The 18,519-nt window shown below is 42.9% G+C and overlaps 1 protein-coding gene and 1 non-coding gene across 6 annotated transcripts; both read left to right on the top strand.

Moving 5' to 3' along the window:
• Positions 1–3,336: 3,336 nt before the first annotated feature.
• RPL21 (ribosomal protein L21) lies at positions 3,337–15,500 on the top strand. 5 transcript variants are annotated; one of them, XM_073613392.1, is made up of 6 exons: positions 3,337–3,441; positions 7,594–7,683; positions 10,272–10,333; positions 13,655–13,767; positions 15,046–15,196; positions 15,381–15,500. In XM_073613392.1, the coding sequence occupies exons 2-6, from the start codon at positions 7,617–7,619 to the stop codon at positions 15,468–15,470; spliced, it is 483 nt and encodes a 160-aa protein (XP_073469493.1). In that variant the 5' UTR covers positions 3,337–3,441; positions 7,594–7,616; the 3' UTR covers positions 15,471–15,500. The 5 variants fall into 5 exon arrangements, with proteins under 5 accessions (XP_073469493.1, XP_073469492.1, XP_073469494.1 ...); XM_073613391.1 differs by having other exon boundaries at positions 3,341–3,414; XM_073613393.1 differs by having other exon boundaries at positions 3,367–3,414; positions 7,597–7,683.
• LOC141130748 (small nucleolar RNA SNORA27) lies at positions 13,797–13,929 on the top strand. The gene has a single exon (XR_012242510.1). It is a non-coding gene; the product is annotated as a small nucleolar RNA SNORA27 (small nucleolar RNA).
• Positions 15,501–18,519: the final 3,019 nt, after the last annotated feature.

The following is an 18,519-nucleotide window of genomic DNA, read 5'->3' as shown; positions in this document are numbered from 1 at the left end:
AATGCAAAACATTATTGTATAGAATCAAACATTGGTGAATGTATTTTTTCTGTAGCATAGCGGTATGCCCTCAAAGGTTCAAGCCATGAGTTCAAATCCCACTGACAGCATCACCTCCTGGAAGTGTGCATTGTACTCAGCAGCATAATTAGCCAATGCACATCAGTTTGGTTTATTTCATATTTTAACTCTTCAAATGCATGCAACGGTATGTACTTATTCAATAATATTATGATGTGGAATTCCAAAAATCAAGGAAAAAAACGTTGTAGGGTCCCCCCAGTACATACCAGGCCCTTCGGGTCTGGTATGGACTTTAAGGGGAACCCCACACCAAAATGTAAAATAAAATTGATGTGGGCCCCCCCAAATCCATACCAGACCCTTATCCGAGCATGCAGCCTGGAGGTCAGGATAGGGGGATGACGAGCAAACACCCTCCCCTTCTGAACCGTACCAGGCCACATGCCCCAAAGCACCTTGTCCCCATGTTGATGGGGACAATGGCCTCTTTCCAACAACCCTGGTTGGTGGTTGGCGGTCTGCGGGCAGGGGGTTTATCAGAATATGGATGCCCCCTTTAACAAAGGGGCTCCCAGATCCTGCCCCCCTATATGAATAGATATGGGGTACATCGTACCCCTACCCGTTCACCAAAAAAAGCAGTGAAATGTAAAAAGACAATAGTTTTTGACAAGTCCTTTATTGTAAAATAGCTCCGAGCTGTCTTCTTTCCTGAGCTGTCTTCTCCAGACGCTGTCTCTCCCTCCTCCATCTTTTCCCCGAGCTGTATTCTCCCAGAACCGTCTCTTCTGCTGCCGCCGTCTTCTCCATCTGCTGTGTTCTTCCGTACCGCCGGTTACCCGCTAATAAAAAAAAAAGCTGCTCTTCTTCTGTGGCGGTCTTCCTTCGCTGTGTTGTCACACGCTGTGTGGCGTCTCTTACATAGCCATGGAGCGGACTCTCCGGGTGACATTATTGGATGGCCACAGAAGACCACCACAGAAGAGCAGCTTTTTTTTATTAGCGGGTAACCGGCTGCACGGAAGAACACATCAGCGGGAGAAGACGGTGGCGGCAGGAGAGACAGCTCAGGGAGAAGAAACATCAAACACTAGTAAATATATTTTCTACGTATGTTTGTGCTACGCTCAATAGGCTAGTGGTCAGCACTTCTACCTTGAAAAACTCTCAGGCTTTGAAAGGCCTCATGGGTTCAAATCCCACAGAGAGATACTAAAAGATTGAATTGGTGAAAAAAAGGCAAATGACTGTTAGCCAATTAGCCAAAGCAGCATATGCTGAAAATAGGTGAATGCCAATTAGCCAATGCACTTTAATTGGGCTGATTCTATTATAGTAACGCTTCAAATGCATGCAATGATATGTAAGTATTCAATAATATTATGGTGTGAAATTCCAAGCACCACACACTAGCTAATGGGCAGTTTACATTTATTTGCTTGTTTATTTTAATTCGCTTGTGCACTGAAAAAATAAACACAGCTGGTGGATGGTAGGTTGGCTGGTATTTGAACTTGTACAGTGAGTGCTGTGGAGACATCTGAGCAGACCGCTAAGCCATTGTGCTAAGTACGAGACCTGCATAATAGTGTAGCATATTTAAAGAATGAACATAAATAATTACCGCTTTATAGTCACCTAAATTAAAAAATTATAATAAAAAACAACATACAACAAATAGGTAACCTAAATGTTTAATACATGTAACTTTACAGAATAGCAGACATTACTATGTAATAATCATCCATAACTGCATTCGTTAGCAAAAGAAGGAAAAAAAATAGGAATACTTATTGCAATATACATCAATAGATGCATACGAGGTAGAGCACATCTCACATAAAAATGTTTCTTTCACATACACGGATCATGGTTACAGTGCAGTGCTATATAATAACTTAGTAGAAATTGTCATTTCCATATATGCGGAAGTGCTAATTAGCACCGATTTCTAATTTGCTAACGTAAGTTTGCCGCTAATAGCGCTCTTTTTCATTCGCACATTCATCTGTTGAAATTTTATTTGGCTAAAATAGGCACTATTTGCCATAGTGCCCAGTACTTCCTGGTGCTATAGTAAATGACCCCCGAAGGCTCCGTTCACATCTAGACATTGCTATTTTCCAGGCTTTTTTTTCCCAGGCATTTTTTCCAGAGTTTTTGCAGTGTTTTTGTACAGGCGTTTTGAAGTTCAAAAGGTCACCAATGTAAAAGCAGTAAAACGCTTATAATCTGCCAAAAAAGAAACTCATGTACTTTTTTGAGTGATGGGCGTTTTGCTTTAGGCGACCAAACGCTCAGATGTGAACAGGGGCCATTGAAATGAATGGGATTTGTCTTGTTGGGCGTTTTTAGAGCTGAGGCTCAGAGCAGTAAAACGCCCAAAAACCCCTTAATCGCCCCCCCCCCCGCTAGCGGGGGTTAAAAGCACCCCGCCAGCGGTCAAAAAGTGCCGCTAAAACGGCGGTGAAGCTATGCTAAAAATAGTGCCACTTTACCGCCGACGCCCCCACCGCCTCAGTGTGAAGGTGCCCATATACAGGCATACCCCACTTTTAAGTACACAATGGGGTTACAATGGGGTTTATTTACTAAAGCTGGAAAATGCAAAATCAGTCTCACTTCTGCATAGAAACCAATGCGTTTCCAGGTTTTATTACCAAAGCTTCATTGAACAATCTGGGGTTAGAAGCTCATTGGTTTCTATGCAGAAGTGAGCCTGATTTTGCACTTTCCAGCTTTAGTAAATAAATACCCATTGTGTACTTAAAAGTGGGGTATGCCTGTAGTCAAATACAGTATTTGGAAGTCCGTGTGACTGTTTTGAAAATGAATTTTAAAAACATCGGCAAGCCTGCTGATCTCACAGGTTTGCTAATCTGGCAGAAGACCGCTGCTTTTAAAATTCAGCATCAAAACAGTAACACGGACTTCCAAATTCTGTATTTGACTAAATAAGCCTAGTTTACTGGTAAAACGAAGTGTGAAATGCAAGACTCCGGTGGGTGTAAAAAGATGTCCGTTTGGCGACTTCAGACTGTGGGCTTACTGCGGACGAGTGCGGGTGTAGCAAAATGGCCGCAACGCAACGTCACTTCGGTTGCACTTTCTGATGGGTAGCGGCTTTCTGATAGAACACCTGCCCTCAGACTCTGAATAGTTGTCCTAATATATGCCTGTTAAAAAAAAAAAAGTGCTGTCTATTTGGATGAAACCTTTATTTCTAGCAACTCACTAACACGTTGGTGTAAATACAGCTGCTCTGTGCTGCCATAATTATCGGCTGTGTTGAGGAACCCGATCAGGCAGTTGGGAGGGCAGTCGCAGAGAGGTCATGTGTGAGAGGCGGGGCCTGATCTCCCTCTTTCCACCGGACCCGCCATCTTGCAGGTAGCCGCATGAGAGCTCGAGCTCCCGGTGTGTGAGGGGATTGGGCTGGCTGTGTGGAGGGGAGCTCCGGGGGAAGGGTCGAGGTGTGAGGGGGAGAGCAGTGCGGAGGGGAAGGTGGAGGTGTGAGTGGTGTGGGGGGTTCGGAGAGCCGTGTATGGCCGCTTTGTATAGTGTGGCCGGGTGTGAGGAGCGTGTGACATGTAATGTCCATACACAGGCCGGGCCTCATATCAGCGGAGCTCTGTACTGACTCCTTCATAGACAAGGCCCCGTGTATGAGTCCTCCGTCCCTTGCCTGCCGGGAGGTGGAGCTCGTCTGCTTCCAGGGCGGGTGACCGGAGAAGACTGGCGGCATGGTGTACACTCTGCTCCCCCACCACCTCATCCACCAACATTCCCACTCTTCCCTCTCATCCAGAGGAGGACATACTGTTCAGATCTCAGGGAGCGATTCATTGCTGGTCCCAGGGAGCCATGTCCCCATTGCACCCCCCCCCCCCCCAAGGCCCCTCTCACACGGGCTGTCCAATCAGGTCTGGATGTCAGTTTTTCAGGCGCATTTGATCGGACCTTCCATTCATTCCTATGGAGCGGCAGATGTGAGCGGGGGGGCCTCACACCCACTGCTGTGTGATCAGATCCTCTCCATGAAATCCAGGTGGATGGTCTGTTTTCCTTCCATCTGGTGGATCAGATGAAAATGGACAGGCGTCTCTTTTCCCCTGATCTCCCCATAGAGAAGGAGACTGGGCCCATCTCTGCTCTGCACAGTGAGCGGACCTGGCATCTGCCTGATGCCACCCCTGTCCCCCTGCTGAGCAAGTGGATCCCGCAAACCGGAGGCACCCGTGTGAAAGGGACCTAAAGCCTGCTACACATTAGAGAATCGGATGAGAGTCTCCTTATATTAAATGATCAGTTCTATTTTCTGTTCATTAATATACCACTTTCCAGAGTCAATTTCAGCTGTTCAGATGAAAATATATTTGTATGGGGCTGATAATTTACGCAGCACTTTACATATATATTGTAAGGAGCGTACAATCTACTCTTCCCTAAGTGCCGGTGTCTTGCCGAGAAAGTTCCCTCGGTGGATAAGTTTCCCCCCCCCTGTACTGCGCAGGCGCAGCGCCTGCGCAGTACAAACTACTATCAGCCGCCGGAGATAGCCGAAGCACAAAATCTACAATTAGCTGTACACGGCGCCTGCGCCCTGGGTCCAGGTTCCTTCCCCACCATCCAAGTGGACCTAGAGGGTGGAATCAAAAAGAGCCGAGCGAAGCGAGCCCGCGGGGGGCCCTCTTACAGGCGCCATGTACAGCTGATTTTCCCCTATTCATCTTCGGCTATTTCCGCCGGATCCTACTGCGCAGGCGCAGTGCCTGCGCAGTAGAAGGGGGGGGGGGGGGCCTTATCTGCCGAGTGGAACTTTCTCGGCAGAACACCGGTTCACACTGTGACGACTTGTTAGCCGCCTGACAAGTCGCGTCCCTTACTGTACAATGGAACCGTTCTAATCGGAGCGACGCAAGTCGCTCCGACTTAGAAAAAGGTTCCTGTACGACTTTGGGGGTGACTTGCAGTGACTTCTATACAGAAGTCGTTTTGCAAGTTGCTGCTCCTGTTGTGTCCAGGTCGCCTGAGGCAGTCGTGCTGCCTCAGTGTGAACCGACACTAAGGCTGGCTGTAGACAGATTGAATTGTGTGGCCGCTTTACCAGGAACACACTGGATTTTGATCTATGTATAGGCAGGCTGGTTGTACCAGAGTAAGACTAATTGACTTTAGTGCAACCAGCCTGTCAGATTTTTTTTTTTTTTTTTAATATGCGTTCACTGCTAGCAGCAATCATTTTTCTTACAGCTGGAAAACCTCCAGTGGTCAGAATATAATAGCTCCGTGAGGGAAGGGGGGAGGTTGCCCATCAGTTGAGCAATTTTTGTGGTTTTAGGAAAGAAAATTGGTTAATGTATGGCCTTCCTAACTCACATTCATACATATGGTAGGGGCCTCTGATTGCAAGCTCCTTGGGGACAGGAACTGATGTGAACGTACATGCAAATCGCTGCATAAATTGACAGTGCTATATAAGTACCTGGAATAAAAAATATACTAGAGCCAATTTAGATGGGAGACAATGAACCTACCAGCATGTTTTTGGAATGTGGAAAGAAAATCATGTAGGCACAGGGAGAACATGCAAACTCCTAGCAGGTAGTTCTGTGGTTCGAGTTCAAACAGACAACCCTAGTGCTGCCATGGAAGAGTGCACACGATTTGGAGCAGTGATCTACTCTGGAACATAACTATGGAAAGTGAGAATTTTTCCTGTGGTGTTCAGGAATTTTCGTACCATTTAATGGCCGCCTAGTTTTCCGTGTAGTGCGAACTTTTCCAGGGATATCAGATTGTCTTATTTTCTAATGTGTACTAGGCTTTACAGATTGTTGGGGATGTCCAATGCACTAGTGCAGGGGTGTGCAAATGTGGCCTTAAAGCTGTTTTGGTACTACAAGTCCCAGTCATGCCAATAGCCGTTTTGCAATAGCTGCAGGACTGAAGTTTCCCTGTACTAGGGCAATGTGGTAACTTTAACTCATGTGCAACAAGATCTAAACCCTAACTAGAGGACATATATGTAGAGTGTGTGTATATATATATGTATGTATATGTGTATGTATGTGTGTGTGTATATATATATATATATATATATATATATATATATATATATATATATATATATTTTCTATTATATATATTCTATATCATTTTTTGAATTTTTTTTTTTTGCACATTCAGTGCTGCTAATCTCCTCCAGCCTCCTTCAGCTACTTCCTGTGCACATGCAGTTGTTTCATTGTCAGCTGCACAGCATTGCTCAAGACTTCCTGATGGTGACAACTGTGGACTGTCTATAAAAATCTGTTGGCTGCATGTTGTCTCCACCTGGAATACTTGTAACATGGTGACAGTAGAGATGTGCTCAGATGTCCTTAACTCTTTTTTTTCAACTCCTTGAGCTGCAGGCCAGGCTATTCCACAGCTCTATATAGGGGAATTGGGAAGGATGTCCTGATCCTTTATATAGAGCTTTAGTTACCACTAAAGGGGTTGATAGAAGGGGATCCTGATTCCAGTCTATAGAGCTTTAGTTCTGAATTCCTCATGGAAGGATATTCTTTATATTGTGTCCAAAAACGGGCAGCAAAATGATAGATTTGAGGGTTAAACATGTCAGGAGAGACTGCAGGAAAGATGTACAGTCTTAAGTAAGTGGTGGGACAAGATTATTGATTATAAAGGAGGTGAATAAGGTTCAGGGCGGCAATATTTTCTATAAACCAAAATCAAGAACTTGACATGATCCTAAACTATCAGGAGGAAAGTTCAAAATGTATTTACTGAGATTGTTGAAAATCTGTTTCAAGCATTAACCAGAGGTACTTCGGTCAGCCAGCATTAAGTAAATTTAAACATGCTTGAGGCAAACCTAGATCTATACACGTTTGTTAATTGCAGTATCCCATTTTCTCAGTCTTCCCTCAATCTCATATCCAGTAAACACGTCTTCTATGACATTGCTAGGAACTTTGTCTAGTTTTTATCCTTGTCCGGTGTCCCTATTGGATGGATTACCATTTCCTGTCAGAACCAGAAGTGATGGGAGATTTTATTTTCCAGTGTTCCAAAAAAAAATCCATTTTACTAGAGGAAGTATTGGAACTTTTGATGTTTTAATTGCTGTCCTAGTTACAGCTGCACCCCTTATTTCTCCACCCACACAAATGAGGTTCAGGGATAACCACCCCCCCCCCCCCCAGTACCAGCCATTGTCAGAATACACTGCAAACGCTGTCGGAGGACAATTTCCCTTCAGGCCATGGATACACTCATCTCCACTTGACAGTTTTTGGTTCTGGTAAAAGGCCAGATACTGTAGGAAGCAGGAAAGTGTCATAACACCCCCCTCCAAATAGGCCGCATACTGGATTTTTGAGACTCTGACGATGAAGTGAGTATAAACATCTTGTGGTTGCTGCTGATACTAGTGCAGGTTTTCCTTTGAGATTCATTCTGTTTTCAGTGCATGCTGCTCCTTGAGTTCACTTTTCCTTTACTGTTTTTTTTTTTTTTTTTAAAGCTTAACAGTTTTTTTTTGTTTTTTTTTTTTTCCCACAGTAGGGGGCAATTGTTAGTGAAAAATGACGAACACAAGAGGCAAAAGACGAGGAACCCGTTATATGTTCTCTAGACCCTTCCGCAAGCATGGTATGTAATGCAGCTACAGAGCTTTGAAATGTTTTAGGGGTCCAGTCACATCTGTGTGGAGTGTTTTCAAATTGCCATTCATTTTCAGTGGCACCCCAACATGTATTCAGAGTAAACATGCACCTCAGCAGACTGCTGTGCATTTCCTAAAGATTACATGTGTTGCATTGGGGTGCTCTGAAAACAGGGGGCATGCAGTTCTTCACCCATGAACATGGTGTACATTGAGGTGCCAAAAACTGCGTGTGTTCAACAGGCACAATTTTTCTTTTTTTCATTGTAAAATTTAGATTGTTGGCTTGCTTGTAGAACTGGAATTCTGTGGTTTTCTAAAATGGATGTTTTTTGGTAAATACTATTCATGTTTGGTTTTTATGGGTACCTTAGTACCCAAAGGTAATGAGTTTCTCTAAATGGCATATTTTCCTTTTTTGGGCCCTTTTTATACCCGTGCATGTATTTGCATTACTGCACATGCTTTGGAGCATTTTAAATGTGCGATTTTTATTTTTTTTTTATTTTTTTTCTCCAGCTTAAATAATTTGACATGCTATGCTGTAGCAAATAGAAGCGAACTGGCTACATAGTTAAAGCATTTGTTAACCCAAAAACTGATTCTGTTCCCTTAAAACATGTTACACCGCACAGTGCTTGTGCTGTGTAATGTGGCCCCCTGTAACACCTGGGGTACCTGGCTGATCCTACCTGGCTATACCCTCCCCTTTGCAAACAGACCACGATAATAATGGCTGCTGAGCCCTGACATTGTGGTCTGTTTGTGTGCCTCCGTCATCCGCAACCTGCTCTCTTGTCAGTGCCACCCCCCTTTGCATTTCGCCTAGTGACAGTGCCGCCCCATTCTCTTGCTGCAGGAATAAAAAATATATCTATATACTATCCGTTTTGTATGCTAATAGAGTGCCCGCTGTCTGTTTCATTTAAAAAATGCCTCCTTCACTGTATCTCACGGTGGCTCCTGGTGATCACGTGACGGGCAGTGTCTCCTCTCTTCTCCTTCCTCGCGTCCCGCTGACGTCAGCGGGGAAACCTTGGCCCTGCCCACTGCTTCTGCAAGATGGGCAGAGAGGAGACAGCCAGTTACATGAGCGCCGGGAGCCACCGTGCGATACGGTGAGGGAGGTTTTTTTTTTTTTTTTTTTTTTTTTTTATGAAATGGACAGGGGGGCACTCTATTAGGATACAGAATGGATAGTGTATATTACTGAAAGTGGGTTAACAACCACTTTAAGTTGGATTTCTAGCTAAAATTTTACAGCAGGAAAGTGGACATGTGTAAAGGGCCTGATCAGTTTTCAGCACGAAGAAAAGTGAAATCTTATTGCTGTGGGTAATGAGCGGCCTGCCATTTCAAATAGCTGAACTCCTGTCATGCTACCATGGTTTGTAAAACAATCACTTCCCAAGAGCTGCCTGGAACAAATATGCCCAAGTGTAAAATAAAGTTTGATTTATTAAACCTAGGCTGTGTTTTCATTTTATCAAATATTGCAGACAGCTTCAGGAAGAGGAATGACGGGTCAATATGTTAAATTTATTTTCCTTTTGCTGTTTGTGTGAAAAGATACAGTCTGTATTTTAACTCCCAAAATGTATGCCAAAAGCAATTGACATGTCAAAGATTGTTTAATTGGTGTTAAAGCGAAGTTACAGGCTTTTTTGTTAAGTCAGCAGCTACAAAAAGTTTAGCTGCAGACTTTTAATAAACACACTTACCTGTTCCATGGTCCAGCGATGGGGCCACACGGAGCCCCGCTCCTCTCCTCAGTGCCTCCATTGAAACGGGGCACCCGGCCGTGACAGCTTGCCGCTTCATGGCCAGATGCTCTCCCTGTGGACAGGCAGTCTGTCCCTGTGGATCTGTCACATGTCCCAGGAAAAATTGATGGGGCCGCCTAGGCGGCCCATAGGTGGAAGTGATTACTTGTGACTGATTACTTTTCAGATCACCAGGTGAAAACAGGAAAAAAGGTAAAGAAAACCTAATGCAGCCACCACAGCTAATGATTGGTAAACTGCAATATTACATTTTTGCTTTTGGGTCAAATACCCCTTTAAGCTGCAAGTGGCATTTGGGCTTAGGCCTGTTTGCATAGTAGAACAAGCAGCAGAAGGCCAATATAGTTTCTGGATAATGTCTTGGTGGGTTTGGGCACTATAAAATCTGTTTAATTGTATGCATTGTCATTTTTGAAAGGCAGCAAGTTTTAAATTGCTCTGTGATGATCCTTCTCCAAACTATTTACTTTCATGGTAAATGTGAGTTCAACATTTCACCGGTTCTGAGAGCAATCATTTTGTACTTAAAAAACAAACTCTCCTTTTTGAGTCTGTGTATGGCTGGCTGTTCAGAACTTTAGAGTAAAATCTGAACATTCGGCTGAGCTGTTTTGGAGGCTTATTTTGTCATGCAAATCCCTGGTTCTTATATGCCAAATGTGGCATGTAAGTGGGCGAGGAGTGCTTAAAGCAGAAGTTCCACTTTTGGGTGGAACTCTGCTTTAAGCTGGAAGAAGGCTTGTATAAAGTGAGGGATTTCTCTGGTGTTAATGGCATCATTTCTCTTCCAGGTCCGGTGCCACTGTCAACCTATATGCGCATCTACAAGAAGGGTGATATTGTGGACATCAAGGTATGATTTATGTTTTTAAATTTTAGTATTAAAATATTTGGAAACCTACTGACAGGAACCAAGACTAGTAATGGTAAGCATTTTGGGAAAGGCCTACTCCTTTTTGATTGCGTAAGCTCACCTAGCCAAATACAAAGATTCTGAAATTCATCTTAAATATGGAACGATATTCAAGTAAAGCAGGCAATGAATGTATTTTTATATGCCATGGAATAGTTTTACCCTGCTGAGTCTGAATTGCTAAAGATAAAGCACTATAAAATGCTGCTCATTTTTAGTATAGTTACCTGTTATGTTTTATGTGCCAATTTGTACTTTTTGCGATCGTTTCTGACACCCTTAAATTGGGGGGCTTTTAATCCAGTGGATAAAAGGAGGAAACTTTCCTCCTTTAGTCAACATTTGCTTTCACTATTTTACACCACATTTTTGATGGCATCCCTGAACTTGTCCAGTCTTGTATAAACTGGTGTAAAAGTAGAGCAAAACCTTTTTTTTCATTCTGCTCACTGCATAGCTGGTCTTAAAAATGAAGCAGTTTTTTTTGGGAAAGCAGGTTAAGTGAATGTTCTAATTTAGGATGATCAACATCTTAAAAGTCCTTGAGAAACTTCAGCACTGAATGATTGTGCAGCCTTCTATCTGACACATTGCACCACTGATTGCTGTTGGGACTTACAGTGGAAGAAAAGGCAAAGACCAGTGTCATGAAATTCATCAAGCTGACAGTGGATAGTTAACAGAAAACCTTGCACGCCTGGCTAATTAAAGTATATACATACCCAAGAACAAACATGTAATATATTGCATCTTATCAGCTGTTAGGTGTGGTGGCTGCATTCGTTTTTCTCTTCTTGCTAGTGCAGAAAAAAATACCTGTTTTTGCCAGAAATACTCTTGTTATTCCTGTTCACTGGCCTGATATATCATAAATTCTCCTCCAATATAAGCTATTTTGTAAACTTCTGCTCTTCTCTCGTGATGAAGAGGGTAGGATGCGTTTAGTCCAAATTAGGAGATTTGTATGCGACAACATAATATAAATATGGATAAATCTATTGCACTGCTTAATCCCCTTCCTAATTCTTTTAAAGCGGGGTTCCACTCAAATTTTTAACTTAATCTTACCCCCTTCAGTTAATTGCATAGATGTTCAAATGCCGCTCCAATTTTTTTTTTTTTTTTATATTGTACTTTATTGTGGCACTTCCTGTCTCTCCTCCCATGGGAGTAGGCATGTTTATTGCCTTTCCCCGCCGTACTGTCTCCTGGGAGCTTAGTGTCAGGCTTCCCAAGATTCAGTGCGGAAACAATGATCATGCGTGTGAAAAAGCTGTGAATGAACAGCATTCACCGCATCCAGGAAATCAATGCTTGTGGGCTTCACATGCCCACAAGCAAGATGGAAACAGCCAGCATCACATTTTTTGAAGTTATTCTTCAGTCCGAAAACAGACAGAGGCAGAAATATTACACCCAAATTGTATTATTTTGGGGTTAGCAAAGTGTCTCAATGACAAAAAAAAAAAAGTTGCCGGACTCCCGCTTTAGGCAGCCGTCCATCGCTAATGTGTTTCACACTTTCTAAAATCTCTAAACTTTAAAGTGCCCGACGGCTACTTATTCTACTCCAATAAAATTTATTTGCATTTAAAGCGTGTGTTTTCTCTTGAACATTTTTACCTACAGGTAAGCCTATAATCAAAGGTTTTGTTTTTTTTTTTTTTTTTTTTTTTTTGTATTGGTCAGGGCATACAGCCGCTTGAATACATTTAAATCATTAACATTACTGTACATACAATGTCTGCCAGACCAAATAACCACTTAAATATATGTAGATAAACTCAAATATATTGCAATAAATTCTTTTTTTATGTTCGATATAGTAAATATGCTTAGACAGGCTTTACTTCCCACATGTGTTCAATTGCTTTCTAAAGCAGTATTGATCCCAAAACATTTTAATATATTGCAGCTTACCAGTTCCTAGATGTGATTGCTGCATTCGTTTTCTGTTTGCCAGGAAGTTTAATGTCAAAGTGCGCATCGCATGCCATCCCATTATGAGAGACTTGCCTTAAAACGAGGCCCCCCAGCGACGGCGGTCACAGCTGACTGGGCTTCCATCTTCACCTGGTCTTGCTTCTGGGTTTGTGGGCTCTAGCTGTTTGGCTGAGCCACGATCACACCACAGCACTCTAAAGGGATTGCATACTCACTATGCCGTTTCTTCAGAACAATGCACATGCACCAATGATGTCACTGGCTGCAGGAATAGTGAATATCCCCTAAACTATGCGCGTTTAGGAAATATTCTTGTACCTACAGGCAAGCTTACCTGTAGGTACAAGTCATCAAGTGATGTTTACTACAGTTTTAAGTCTTTTTCAACAGAACAAGCTGACCTGCAGAGGTTTGAGGCAAACCATTTACACTGGCAATGGTGCTTACAGTGATTGGTTTTCGGGTAAAACCTTTATCCAAAGAGGAAAAAACTGCTGTCACTGCGTAAAAAGTGTTAACTGGAGTTTGGCTCCAAGTAGTGTGTTAAATCTGTCTAAAATCTACCCTCCCCCAGACTAACCTTTCTGCTATCCAAAGATGTCTGTTACTCCTTAATCGAAGAGTAGAGGCACTAATACAGGTGTTACTTTTCAGATCACTAGGTGAAAAAAAGGTAAAGAGAAACTAATGCAGCCACCACAGCTAATGATTGGTAAACTGCAATATTACATTTTTGGTTTTGGGTCGAATACCCCTTTAAGCTTAATTCTATAGACAAGTGGCATTTGGGCTTAGGCCTGTTTGTATAGTAGAAAAAGCAGCAGAAGGTCAATATCGTTTCTGGATAATATTGTCTTGGTGGGTTTGGGCACTATAAAATCTGTTAATTGTATGCATTGCCATTTTGAAAGGCAGCAAGTTTTAAATTGCTCTGTGATGATCCTTCTCCAAACTATTTACTTTCTTGGTAAATGTGAGTTCAACATTTCACCGGTTCTGAGAGCAATCATTTTATATTTATAATTAAAAAAAAAAAAAAAATTCTCCTTTTGAGTCTTTGTATGGCTGGCTGTTCAGAACGTTAGAGTAAATTCTGAACATTCAGCTGAGCTGTTTTGGAGGCTTATTTTGTCATGCAAATCCCTGGTTCTTATAAGCTGGAAAGTTGAGTTGCCTGTTTAAACTAGGGAAGCACATATCTTTAAAAATAAAACTAGAACAGCTGGAATCTTGCTGCAACAGGCAATGCTGACTTCATACTGTTTCTTTAAATTGTCATTGCATTGCAGTTGGCTAACCCAGTTTCATTACTTTCAGGGTACAGGCACAATCCAGAAAGGTATGCCACACAAGTGCTACCATGGCAAGACTGGTCGGATCTACAATGTCACACAGCATGCTGTTGGAATAATTGTGAACAAACAAGTCAAGTAGGTAACCTTTTGTAACCTTGTTAATGCAGAGCCCCTTCACTTTGCCATTTAGATCTGTATGTCTATTTTGGTTATTCAAGAGGGCTAAATGAAACCTCCTCTTAAAACCCAAGTCAGTTCTTAATATGTTTGGCTTGTGTCCTGTCAGAGGAGACAGCAGTTGCGTTTAGAATGGCAGCAGATTAAAGCTTAATGATTTTTAAAATAAAAATTCTGCAGCTTTTTACAGAGAATATGTAGGTATAAAGTGTTGATGAAGTTCTTCTAAAGCCGAGGTATCCAGCCTTTTGACCTTCCTGGGCCACATTGGAAGAAAAGGAATTGTTTACAGTGACAATAAGGATAGTTGTGCGGTGATTGTCGTGCGATTTATTGCACTGCCATCGCTGCAAACCGCATTGTCACCCAAAAAAGGAGCAAAAGCTTCATGTGAATGCAGCTTATGTGCTGTGTGGCTATATTCACACCAGCCATTAGGACCGGTGCGAATTGTAGCAGCAGTTCCTCCTGCGGCTCTCAGCGAGTAGGTGCGGCCGCAGGGGTTGCAGGTGGCTGCACCTATTTGTGGCTCTCTACACAGCCAGCAATAACCTGCAGTGATCACTGCTGGAGGCAGACAAAGAGCATTTAGCAGTGATCACAGGTAATTTCTGGCTGTGTTTGAGAGCCGGGAATAAATGCACTGCCAATGAGCTGTCATAGTGGATAGGGCCGGCCGCATCAACCTGCTGAGAGCCGCAGGAGGGACTGCCGCTACAATTTGCACCTGCCCTAATCGCTAGTGTGAATGTAGCCACACAGCACATAAGCTACATTCACACTAAGCTTGTCACCCAAAAGCTCCTGCTCTTTTTTGGGTGATCAGCTTCGCGCAGTGTGAATTGCAGCAATTGCCACATGATAAATCGCACAACAATCACAGCAAAACCGCACCATGTTCTGGTGCCATTAAAGATTAATGGCACACAAACGGGTGTGCTGCAGTTTTGTCAGCTTTGCAGAATCGCAGCAATTCCACCTACGATCCCAAATTGTTAAATGTGAACAGGGGCTTAAAGGCATACCATATACCAGTTTCTGATCATTTGATCCGGGATGATTAGACCTGGTGTTTGTCTCGTGCTTAGGCAGTGGTTAAGATTGTCATCAGTCTGAATCTGATCAATTTTGAGATTGTGAGAAATGTACCTTTTGTGGGTGTCCTGATGGCTAATTTTTGGGCAAGTAGTTGCAGTAAACCCACTAACTGTTACATAACTACCTTTCTTTGTTCAGAGGCAAGATTCTTGCAAAGAGAATCAATGTCCGCGTAGAGCACATCCGCCACTCAAAGAGCAGAGACAGTTTCCTGCAACGTGTGAAGGAAAACGAGAGGAAGAAAAAAGAAGCAAAAGAGAACGGCACCTGGGTGGAGCTAAAACGTCAGGTAAGGACACTGTCCATTTTGTACTTTGCTGTGTAGAATGCTCAGTGATGACCTTTCTCCAAACTATTTACTGTTACAGTAAATGTGAGTGTCATTTCACCGGTTCTGAGAGCACTTGTACAGTCATTTCTTAATATCTGTGTTCTAATGCAAAATAGTAATGGCTTCTGTTTTTCTTTTGCAGCCAGCCCAACCAAGTGAAGCTCACTTTGTCCGAACATTTGGAAAGGAACCTGAGCTCCTTGAGCCAATTCCATATGAGTTCATGGCATAAAGTACTGCTATTAAAACATCCTTTTCTCAAGCCACTGCTTGTGTGTATTTTATTGCTATTAACTGGACTTGTACTTGTGCTGGCACATTGCAAAAATCTTTAGAGGCTCTTGACTGTCAGTAAAGTCAAGTAAGGGCTGCTCCTCTGAGCTGTTTGAGATTTAATTTGTGTTGGCTAATCAGATCTCTACTTCTCTAAATTACTGAAAGCTGAAGTTTAGCACATGTAGCAGCTTGTCATTGCGCTTACCATTCTATTTTTAGAGTGGATTGGAGCCAGTTCAACACCTTGACAAGTACATGGTGTCCCTGGCAATTTTATATCTTGAGAAATGAGGCTTTTCTATCGTTTTTTTGCAAACCAGATCATATTGGCACTGTAAAGCAGAAGTGTTGAAGTAAACCTTGGGCTCTTAGGCTGGCTTCACACCCATGCATTGTGGCTCCATTCATATTTTTAATGGCACCTCCACAATGCTTTTAGTGCCCTGCAATGCATGGTAACTGACTACCTTGCATTGTATGTGATGTGTGCAAAAAAAATAATGTAGGTAAGTGTTGTTGGGTTTTTTTTTTTTGTTTTTTGTTTTTTTATCATTGCTCAAATCTAGTATGGCAACACTATAGAAGCTTACTCCCTAATATGAGAAAAAAAACTGAAGATTTTTTTTTTTCCCCCCCACAAATACTTTTAATTGGACAGGTATGACATTGGCCATAATTGGACTGCAGTAGAGCTACTCATAGGTGTGGGATAGTATCTCAAAATGGCTTTTTTTTCCCCTCTGCTGTGTTGGGTGACTATCTCATACCAGTTTTGTACATGACTGCTCCTGGAGACTAATTTGTAAGAAGTGTAGAAATTAAACCAACCCCATTTGGTTTTTTTTTTTTTCCTTCCCTTGTAAGCGAAACTGATGGTCTCTTTTGAAGGCTGTTCTCCTTTCCCTTTCAATTGACATTGCTGGAATTTTCAAGTAAACTAGCTTATACTGTTAAATATTCTGCTGTCAATGTACTGGGGAAGAGTTGTTGAACCATAAAAGCAGATCTCTATGCGGAAGGCTGTAGGCTGCCATTATCTGGCAGTACCGCTGTTGAATGCGTCCTGTTCAAGTTGATAGGGGCCATCCAGTGCGTGCTCTACACGGATAAAACCGGTAGTGAAGAGGCATGACCTGATTCAAATTTCTCAAATGTGAGTGACATGGTTGGCAAAAATAGAACTTTCCCACAATCTAAATTTTAAAAAGGCAGGTTTGACTTCAGATTAACTTCAAATAAACTGGTAGTTGGGCTTAACTGTAGCTTTCATTTGAGATTAGTTGGCAAACCGTGGTTTGACATGTGGATATAATACAACCTCGGTGTTTTCTTAGGGCTGGTTCAAATGTGCAGCAGCCCTTGCTGATCCTTCGAAAAGTTATCTGCAGTTCATTGCTTTTCAGAGGGAGGCACTATGTTGCTTTCTCACTGTTATAACTCTCAAAGCTGAACCACCGTGATGTTGTGCTGCAGCCCCATTAACTTGAATAAGGTAGTCAGCTGCTGAATGCGACAGTTCTGTTTTTGCTGTGGCAGCGTGTCCTTGTTTAGGTTGTCAGGTTTTTCTACTGCTCCCTGGCTACCCAATTGAAAAGGTAAGGGGGTAGCGAAGTTCCTCTTTAACCACTTGCCGACCGAATAATGGCTACGGCACGGCCGGCTAGTTCTTGGACGTTGTCATATGACGGCGTGCCGTGATGGTGCCTGCTGTGGGCTCTGTGATTGCAGTGTCTGGAGGAGGACATTGGCTCTGTACCTCCAATATGTGAACAGCAATCGGTGGCTCCAATCACAGCTGATCACGGATGTCAACAGGAGCCGGTTATAGGCAGTTCTTTCCTAATGCTGACAGCATGAGGAGTCGGTACCGGCTTCTCTTTAAGGGACATCTACACTTATCACTGTCCCGATTAGTCAGTGCAGTAACAGGTGCCCATCATTGCAGCCTCATCAGCGCACATCAGTGAGGGAGAAAAATTACCTGTTTGCAAAATTTTATAACAAACAATTTTTTTTGATTAATATTTTTAGTCTAGCAAAAAATGTAAAACACAGTGGTGATTACATACCACTAAAAGAAATTTTGTTTGGTTAGTGTTGCATGACTGTGCCATTTGTCATTCAAAGTTTGACCGCGCTTTAATAAGCTGAAAATTGGCCTGAGCAGGAAGGGGGTAAAAGTGCCCTGTAGGGAAGTGGTTAAAGCAGTTGTAAAAGCTTAATTTTTTTTTTTCTTCCTCCTAAAATATAGTATACTCGCTCTGTGCAATGGTATTGCACCCCGAACCTCCCCCATCTACCATAGGAAGCCACTTGCTATGGGGCACACATGCAGACACTCTCCCGAGTTGGCCTGTGTGTCCATAGATCCACACAGTTTATCTTAGCCCTGCCCCCACCTTTAGAGGATTTGATTGACCGTAGCAGGTGACAACAGCCCCTGCTACCTCTGGTCCTGTAAGGAGAGGAACACAGACCAGTGCAGCTGCTGATGAGCACGTCACTGGATTAAGAGGTCTTGGATAAGTATATATGGGGGAGAGAACTCCTGGGACATTTAGTACATGCAGGGGGTGTATTGAGGTAAATGTTTAGAACCACTTCAATACTGGGCACTTCCCCCTTCCTGCCCAGTCCAATTTTCAGCTTTTAGCACTGTCACATTTTGAATGACAATTGCGTGGTCATGCAACATTGTACCGAAACAAATTTTCCCTTAACGTCTTTCAGGACAGCACCTTGAGAGCGTGGCTCCACCCACTTGACAGGAAACACACCTCCACCAAACTTTAAAAGGAGGCTCCTTCCCACTTATCAGTTTGTTTTTCCTCCGGCTGGAACACATGTGGGAATTTGGAGCTCTCAAGGTTCTGTCCTGAGAGAACGCCTTCCTACTCCACTATTTTTTCCTTGCCTCAGGAGAGCCAGTTCCTCCCATTTTCCACAGGCTTACCGGTGCCGGGTGGATGGGCTCCTTCTCCCTCGTCAGTGCTCGGGGAGAGCCA

Source organism: Aquarana catesbeiana, linkage group LG02 (assembly GCF_042186555.1).
Source record: "Aquarana catesbeiana isolate 2022-GZ linkage group LG02, ASM4218655v1, whole genome shotgun sequence".
NCBI lineage: Eukaryota > Metazoa > Chordata > Amphibia > Anura > Ranidae > Aquarana > Aquarana catesbeiana.
Note: the sequence above shows the minus strand (reverse complement) of the source record. Positions and strands in the feature narration are given on the sequence as shown.

What these genes read in the sequence shown, in the direction of transcription:
- RPL21 (XM_073613392.1), top strand. Translation starts at nt 7,617, where the DNA reads ATGACGAACACAAGAGGCAAAAGACGAGGAACCCGTTATATGTTCTCT. An exon ending in TAGACCCTTCCGCAAGCATG is followed by an intron (nt 7,684 to 10,271) that starts GTATGTAATGCA and finishes TTTCTCTTCCAG; the next exon opens with GTCCGGTGCCACTGTCAACC. An exon ending in GTGATATTGTGGACATCAAG is followed by an intron (nt 10,334 to 13,654) that starts GTATGATTTATG and finishes CATTACTTTCAG; the next exon opens with GGTACAGGCACAATCCAGAA.